The sequence below is a fragment of the Ammodytes marinus genome, assembly GCF_949987685.1.
Source record: "Ammodytes marinus genome assembly, chromosome: 14".
NCBI classification, from domain to species: Eukaryota; Metazoa; Chordata; class Actinopteri; order Uranoscopiformes; family Ammodytidae; genus Ammodytes; species Ammodytes marinus.
In genome coordinates this window covers 29675529-29684864 of record NC_137218.1, presented here as the reverse complement: position 1 = coordinate 29684864, position 9336 = coordinate 29675529, and the positions used below count along the sequence as shown (strand labels likewise).

The window sequence follows — 9336 nt, the reverse complement described above, 5'->3', positions numbered from 1 at the left end:
TGACTTTAAAGCCACTGCGAGTAACATGGCACATTGGCGTCCCCTTTGGACAAAAGCGGTAGTATTTTTACGACGCCCGCTGTTGTAAAGCTGTTTTCTAGCTCGTGCCGGGCGTGCGAGAGTCAAATGGTTAGGGCGCAATATAGTGCATGTCTGTGTGTTGAAAGTGTGAGGGCACCGGACTCTTTTCGGCTCCGTGAGAGTGGTTAGTGACACAGCATCAACTAATGCCAGTCGGTGCTACACACACCTGATTGCAAAGAGTTGGTGCAGTGTCACCTAACCACTCTCACGGAGCCGAAAGACTCCGTGTCCTCACAGAAAGCGAATGAACGAGAGACGGCAGTTAGTATGGATCACAATGAGGTAGGCCTAATGTGTTTATGTTGTTGTAAATAATGACTATTTCAGATGAATAATGGTAATCTGATGATGGCGAAGCAAAGTAAACTTTGTGTTAGTACCGCTCATTAATTTAGGAGTAAACACTGCAGTCTAGTTCGCTCCCGTGAAATTGTGTACACGTTGCTTGGCAACATCCTCCTCCCGCCCGTATATCACTCTCCCTTTAAGCTTTTCTTCATTGCATTCTCTTTTTTTATTTGATGGTTCAGCCCCGTTATCAGTCATTATGACGACAAATAAATGTCTCAAACAAGGCTCCCGCTCCCCTTCCCTCACCTGGAGGGATAGGCTTCTCAAATCGCGTTGCTGCGCCACACTGAAATCTGCGACCAATAAGAATATGTGACCATAGAGCAGGGGTGTCAAACTCATTTTGGTTCGAGGGCCACATACAGCCTCTCTGATCTCAAGAGGGCCGGACCAGTAAAATAATGGCAAAATAACGTACGTATGTCAAATCAAAATCTTTAGCTTTGTTTTTCAGTTATATGCTTTATAACTCAGCCTACATATGTAACCTACATTATCACGGATCACAAGGGATCTCTGTAGCCCCCATGAAATGTCTTAGTAAAGGTTGCTGCTGGCCATGGGAATAGGAGGTGCGGCGCGGAGCGCCTCAGCAAAAATTTTGGGGGTATTTTACTCAAAGATGCCAATACGCACTAATGAAATAAACAACTGTTTATTTGAATACACAAATACAACAGGCACTGACCTTACAGTTGTCCAATTTTGTTTACTATATGTACAGGGACACATTTTGTGCAAACATGCAGACAGTACAAAATACAATTAAATAAAAGTGCAACTTCTACTGTTTTGATTTATTTTTAAATACAGAGGTTATTTGTTGTTTTGGAATACGTTTTTCCCAATTTAATTTAATTTTAATTTAACTTACTTTTTTTTTAAATGCTCAGAAATGTGTGCTCTACAAGTCGCGGGCCGGATGTTTGACACCACTGCCTTAGACACTTGACACAATCAATCATCAACATTAGCATGCTATTTGGCCACACATATTGGCCTATTTACAGCCCTCAGAAAACTGACAGTTCTTCTTAGATGCAAGTTCATCAATTCATGGCTTAAAATCCTGAGCTGTAGAACTTTCATTAGACATTCCTAGCTGTAAGCCACGTAAGTTTCCTAACAGTTGGGAGCGTATGCGACTTGCGGATATGGCACAGGCTCCATGAAGAAGAAGAAGAAGAAGAAGAATTTTTTATTTTATTTTTTTTCAGAATTGATTCAAATCGGCCGAAATGATTCGCGGGCCAGATCAAAACGTGTCGCGGGCCAGGCCTTGAGTTTGACACGTGCCATAGAGCCTTGCATGCGCGAACCGAAAATCGGACTGGGTGTGCGACCAGACCAAATGCAGTAATAAAAACTATATAAAAACGTATTTCTTTGCACTGATGGTCTTGTTTGCTGTTAAAGGTAATGTATGACTATCAGAGGAAAAATTAGGCTGTTTTAAAGATATTTAAATGTTACTTGTAGCTGCTTTAACCAATAGCCACAATTTAGGAAAAAACTATCTAGCTTTGCAATTCAGGATACTAATTGGCTTATTGATTCATATAGTGTTCTATGTTGGAAAATCACCAACATATATAAAACACATTTTTAGACCTGGATAAATGTGCTGGGACCTAACAGTCATTATAGCGCATATGTAGAAATCTTACTTTGACAAGCAAAAACCTTTTTTTTTTTTTACAAAATAAATAATTTCTAGTTTATCAATGTGCTTATTTCTATCACAGCCAGGTTGAAATAATGGGTGCTTCCTGAAAATATTTTCACATGACAACAAAATGCATAGAAACAGGGGGTGGGTCAATTTACCCACACACTCATCTTACCCCACTCTCCCCCAAACATTATAATGTCACACTTTAAATTAGGATAACCTCTTGCCTTAGACAGAGGATATATTTTATTAATATATTAAGCGTCCTTGAGTTTCTTGAAAGGCGCTATATAAAACAAAGTTATATATGTAGCCTAGGGTGAGTTGCCCTAATGTGGGACAATTTTTGCAATTTCAATTTATGTACGATATTAACATATGAAGCCAATACATTTGACCCATACATGATACCATTCTGAAATCCCCAAGATGTTGGCTAATTAAAAGAGAAGAAATAATTCAGATATCATACTCAGAGAAGTAATGGCACGTATATTAGTGGTCCATGTGCAAAATTGCTCAAGAAAATGTGTTTGCTCTAATCTGGGACAGTGTGTCGCTCTAATCTGGGACAGTCTGTATTATGCAGAAAAAAATTATATCCCCTTAATTAATTCAAGTCAAATGTATCTGCTCATTAACACTCATGGTCTCAGGTTTGATGTTTTCAATTTGAACAATACTTTTCTTGCCCTGGCTTCATATCCCAACTCTGCGCTTTGCCATTATAGCGTAATACATTGCATTGAGTTAACATAGGATATGAGAAAATTACTATTTCCTAGGCACAGGATTGATTCATTTCAGTTTATTTCTATTTGCTTCAGGGATGCTTTCTTTATAAAAGTATTGGACCTGTAAACCTTGAATAAAATTCATATTGCACATTTGATTTTCCTACATGTGTATTTCCCTAATTTAAATGACTGTCCCAGATTAGGCAAATCATGCTGTCCCACTTTTGGAAACACCTTTCCGAATGTGGTACAGCTAAATATTGATTGAAGAAGAAAAAAACTTAACACATTTTCCCAATATTATTGCATACTTTGATGCATAATTGTATCATAAACATAATCTGATAACAAATGGCAACATTGTTTTGTTAATGAAAAATGTATAGCCTTAGCATTGAGTTCCTTTCAAACCTATGTCACTGTCCTTTGTCTGGACTTCACATGGTTTACTTCATTGTTGACTGTTTCCCCTCCCTTATCTTTATAATCAAAATTGTGAATTCATGTGATTTCAATCACAGGGAACCCCTGCTTGGGTTTGACAAAAAATATTATCTATTTACATGTGTCAGAAATAAGAGATAAATGCTCTAGACCTTAGGTGTCCCACATTAGGGCAACTCACCCTATATATAACACCCAGTCTCCATAGCAGGTGGTTAAATTTGAATTGTATTTGTCTATTGTATAACGTATGTAGCAGATGGATGAGTTTGCATTTAGGTTTACGAGACACATTAAAAGTCAGGGTAGCGGCTGTAAAATTAACCCCTAATGCGAAATGAATGAATGCCTCCTGGAGCGACAATACTCTAAATGGAGCGGGCAGACGGTGACAACACTTTCGGGGAGCGGGAGCCGCTCGTATGTGTCGCCATTTTCCCCAAACTGAAATAGGCTACAAGACTAGACTGGAGGAACACACACCCTTCTCTCAATCTTCCGCCAATACACGTGCTACACTTTATTGTATCGCTCGTGTTCATGGGTCAGAATGGGTTTGTACTATGAGAGAGGTAAGCTAGTGCTGGGACACGTCAAAATATTGCATTGTGGTAGGATATAGCATGAAGCGCACTCTGTGCGAGGTTAAAGGCAGACTTAACGACAATTTAGCAGATGGCTGCACAGACAGAGGCAGACAAATAGCTCCTCATATGTGTTGACTGACGTGTGACGTGCCCACAGGGGTAAGAGCCTAGATTTTAAATCCTGTTGCTGACCATCCTGTCGTCCAATCAATGGACAGCGAGGGCGGGACTAAGCTCCGTCAATCATGCAGGAACTATAACGGTTTGAATAGGGAGGGAGGGGGAGAATCCAATCCGGTTTGAGCTAGTTTTTCTTCCAATGGAACATTACCGTCTCTCCGCGCTGTGTTAGACTGTACTGGCTCAGCTTTATCCTGAAAATAGCCTACCACTGTGTTTACTCCAGTACCTAGTTACATTTAGCTCGTTTTTATTTTTTCACTAAACACCCCACACAAACCAGCCATGCCTAAAAGGAAGAACGTGAGTAGATCGACATATTTCATGCCTTCAGTAATACAGCGTTTATAACCCCAACTGCAATGTGCAAAACGGGCTGGTTACCGCTCGAGTTGTTCAAATGTTGCTACAAATGTCCGCGTTGTGTTCGGAGGGAATGTCAACAATGTTGCGCCTTGCGGCCAAGAGTTTTGCCGGTATGCAGCGTGTGTTTTGATTCGGGGAAGTGGTTGATTCTTGGTCTTATCGGTCTCGTGCAGTGATTAGCTTTGTGCCAAGTGGTTTTCCTATCACCGGGTCTTTTTCTTGCAGGATGGTGACATGCACATTGAAATTCTGCAAAAAATACATTTAGTTTGAGTGCGGGACGAAGTGGGCTCATTTTTTCAGTCGATGGCATGCTTTTCTGCAGAGAAAGTTGGCGGCATATAGATTGTTCCCTACGGGGTCGTCACGCTGGATACTAAAGTTTATCCCCGAGAAAATTGGAGAGAAACAATCACTAGCCTGTTATTACGTTTAGTATTTACATGCTATTCGGCGGAAGTTTGGCTGTAATGCTGAGGTGATTCTTTCTGCGCGTACACCGAGCATTGTTAATGGTTTTCTGGTGGAACAAAACACATTTTAATATGTTTTCATTTTAAATATATGAATATGTTGGCGTTCAGAAACCTTGCGAGCGTGTGTGTTTTTAGTAAATGCATGCTCGCCCTTAGAGGCGGTGAGAACGTATTTCTTGGATGGCGTTTGTCGTGTAAGTGTGTATTGTGGGGACAGGCTTGTCGCAGGTTATGCAATGGCGAGACTCCGTCAGCCAAGCGCTGCTCTTGTTGCTGGGGGTTCTAGTGGATTCTGCTCCGAGTGACTCTTTTCAAACTCATGGCGGGAACACTCGACACTGCTCTTTTTCTCCGTTCCCTGGTATCCCATGTAGCCTATTAGCAATGAATGGCTGGGTCGTGAGGAGGCGGAGTCCGCCCCCTCCTCTACACGAGTTTAACGGTAGGCAAATCACTAGCAAGAGCTGGGAGAGCAAGTCCCTTTACGCTGTAAGAGCTACGCCCTGCTGCCATTATGTCACACTGTCACATCACAACACTTCCACGCTTCATTCTTGGGCTGTTATTCTTGCGCTGTGAAATATAGTTCCATAAGGTTTCATCTCAGGACCGTGCAACATTCCTATTTGATCCATGCTAACTGAGGACTGATGTTATATGTGTTATCTTCAATGCTTAGAGCGTCATTGTGTACGATTTTAGAACATAGCTCAGCCAATCGAAGCCCTTGGTTCTAACTAAAACATGTATGAGGCTGGGTGTGCAGCCATAGGCTAAAAGTCTGTCTGGAAACGCCCCCTCTGACTTACATAACCAATGCTTAAAGCTCATGCCCCACTCTTCACCACTAACTAAACCCATCATGTGCAGATTATTTCCTAACACTGATTTTCTTTCTTCTTTGTTTACCTCACAGGCAGCAGGAGGAGATTCAGCGGTAAGGAACATATTGTGTTATTGAAATGATAAATAATGAAGCAGTTAGTGTTACCCACCAGGGGTCAGTAATGCCCCATCATTGACAGCCACTGACTGATACATTGCTAATGGGTGATATCTTTAAAGTAACCACACTGTCTGTTCACTTTCTGCAGCCCAAGAGGAGATCTCTCAGGTTGGTCGATGTAAGTAGCCCAGCCCATACTGCCATGGACAATATGCATGCTGTTTAATGCCTTCTAAGTGTTGATATGAATGTGTTTTGTCTCCACAGAGACCTGCACCTGCAAAGGCAGAGGCCAAACCTAAGCCAAAGGTGAGGCCATGTTTTGAGGTCTCCGAGCCATGTATCAGACCGAAAACTGGTAACAGAGTGACTCATGTGGTGAATGTTAATGTGTGTGTCTGCAGAAGGCACCTGCCAAGCCTAAGAAAGCGGCCAAGGAGGTGGAGAAGGCCAAGCCCGAGGAGAAAGCACCAGAGGCCCCCGCTGAGAACGGAGAAGCCAAAGCGGAGGAAGAGGTAAGGCTTGTGACATCATATTTAAAGATGTCAAATCTAGTTGATGTCCACGCAGAACACTGACGTTGTACATGTTGTGTTACAGGCACCAGCTACAGACGCAGCTGATGAGCAGGACGAGGCAGCAGAATAACATCTCTCCAACCACGTCTTTTACCAGTGCTCCCTGTACCTCTTTTCTTGTACAATTCAGGGGAATATTTTTATCAACTATTTTCTAAATACAGGTTTTTTAGTAGTTTGATTGTAGAGAAAACTTTTTTTTAATGAAAGAAAAAAGTCAATTTGGAGACGGGAATTTCATCGCATCCCACAATTTTGCATCGCCCTTAAAGTTGCGGTCGTTGTTGTTACTGTCGGTGGATTTCATTTCAGTTTTTAAATGTGAAGGAGGGGAGGGTGCTGGACAGGTTACAGTGTCAACACGCAAGCAACGTTCAATGGAGCGAGGCCAACAACCAGAAGAGCTTACCTGTGTTAACGACATTCCATATGCTTTATAAGGGACAGTGTATGTAATCTGTGCTGTGGTGGGAATGGACAAAGTCACAGGCAACTCATTGTTTTATTGTTTATAATGGAGAAGAGTGTTTTAGGATGTTTGTACGGTTTGTTCCTATATGTTAACTCTTGTACTCGCGCAGTTTTCTTAATAAATTGGATCAATAAAGCTAAAATTCCTAGAACTGGAGCTGTCCCTCATCAGAAACTGCATCGCATATGTTTGTTGTGTCTCTGTTCTGTGATAGCATCGCAATGAATTTGTATAGCTGCTGTGAAAATGATTTTCAATCTTTCTATATGCAGTGTGTAATGGTACATTGTAAGGATGGTAAAAATGGAATTGGTTTTCTTAGCCAAGCTAATGAGGTGTGTAACCATGAAACACAAACTGTTTAGACTGGCTTCTTAAAGGCCACACATACAAACTGTACATTTATTTTGAGATGTCAAATGCATACCAGCAGTAGCAATATTCATGTGAGTTTTAGGTATCTGTATCAAGTACAAGTGTGCAGTTTATTTTCTATTTGTTTATAGATGTACCTGTGTAATGATTGTTATCAACAAACCAATAAATATGGGTTGGTATAGTTGCACTGTTTCACTTGGAAAAGTTTCATTGTTATGGTTGCTGATAGGAGTGTAGACATATTAAAGGATAAAAGAAAGCTTGCTAATGATATTTTGTAAATGTTGCTGGATTGATGACATTGTCATGATAGGGACATTATAATAAAGAAATTAGTCACAGAACCCTATAGTTTTAGAATGCAATTAGAGGAAAATTAAGGCCACCGTAAAACTAACTTACTGAAATGTGTTGGTAGGCGAAGTCTTTATTTAAACAAATTTACACAACAACCATAAGTTCAAAGAATGGTGTGACATATATGAAAGGACAAAAAGAGCAGTGCAACATAATTCAAAGCATGATTTCGAAACACAAACGGTGTATTGTTCAACCACGTACACTCAACAAAAATATAAATGCAACACTTGTTTTTGCTCCCATTTTTCATGAGATGGACTTAAAGATCTAAAATTCATTCCAGATACACAATTGTACCATTTCTCTCAAACATTGTTCACAAATCTGTCTAAATGTGTGATAGTGAGCACCTTCTACTTTGCTGAGATAATCCATCCCACCTCACAGGTGTGCCACATCAAGATGCTGTTCTGACATCATGATTAGTGCACAGGTGTGCCTTAGACTGTCCACAATAAAAGGCCACTCTGAAATGTGCATTTTTTTGCTTTATTGGGGTTCTGGGGACTCAGAACCAGTCAGTATCTGGTGTGACCACCATTTGCCTCATGCAGTGCAACACATCTTCTTCGCATAGAGTTTATCAGATTGTCAATTGTGGCCTATGGAATGTTGGTCCACTCCTCTTCAATGGCTGTGCGAAGTTGCTGGAGACGGCTTATGGTGGAGAAATGAACATTCAATGCACGAGCAACAGATCTGGTTGACATTCCTGCTGTCAGCATGCCAATTGCACGCTCCCTCAATGCTTGTGGCATCTGTGGCATTTTGCTGTGAGACAAAACTGCACATTTCAGGGTGGCCTTTTATTGTGGACAGTCTAAGGCACACCTGTGCACTAATCATGATGTCAGATCAGCATCTTGATGTGGCACACCTGTAAGGTGGGATGGATTATCTCAGCAAAGCAGAAGTGCTCACTATCACACATTTAGACAGATTTGTGAACAATGTTTGAGAGAAATGGTACAATTGTGTATCTGGAATTAATTTTAGATCTTTAAAGAGGACCTATTATACTACTTTTCTGGTCTTAATTTCTTGTTTTACACTGCTATAGAGCAACCTGACACGAATCACATCACAAAAAACTATGTAGATTTTCGGGAAGCTCTTTCTCTTATTTTGGCGATCCAGCACGTCCTGTCAACACTTGAGTGTGTGTGCTTCGGCAATCTCCGCTCCCTCCGCCTGTGCATCGGCCATCTCCGCTACCCTCCCCCCCCTCCTGCAAACCCCACTCCGTTGTGATTGGTTACCTTCCTTCCAGAACACTTTCAGTGGCGGGAAGCGCGAGCATGGACCTATAAGGGCGCGAGGCAGACGCGAACAGGGAAGTGACAGCATTACCATACATGGAAACATCCGCGTGGTGACTTCACAAAGTTACATGCGACGTCACAAAGTTACAAAGGGTAGACCGCTTTGAACACGTGACTTCTCGACTGGCTAGAATAGTGTTTAGTGCTCGGCACAGACACCCCAGACGGTCAGCAGGGAATACGTTGAAATGCATGTAAGTCATTATTTGATAATTTAGTATGGTTAAGCATGACTATGAATCATCATAACAACGTTTATAGGTCATAAAAGTCAAAAAGCATCATAGGTCCTCTTTAAGTCCATCTCATGAAAAATGGGAGCAAAAACAAAAGTGTTGCGTTTATATTTTTGTTGAGTGTAAAAGACTGGATTCCAATTCTGC

General features: G+C 41.3%; 1 protein-coding gene across 1 annotated transcript; it reads left to right on the top strand.

Moving 5' to 3' along the window:
- The first annotated feature begins 4185 nt into the window (after positions 1-4185).
- hmgn1b (high mobility group nucleosome binding domain 1b) lies at positions 4186-7449 on the top strand. Its single transcript, XM_080040711.1, has 6 exons — positions 4186-4358; positions 5814-5834; positions 5992-6021; positions 6111-6152; positions 6248-6358; positions 6444-7449. The coding sequence occupies exons 1-6, from the start codon at positions 4341-4343 to the stop codon at positions 6489-6491; spliced, it is 270 nt and encodes an 89-aa protein (XP_079896837.1). The 5' UTR covers positions 4186-4340; the 3' UTR covers positions 6492-7449.
- Positions 7450-9336: the final 1887 nt, after the last annotated feature.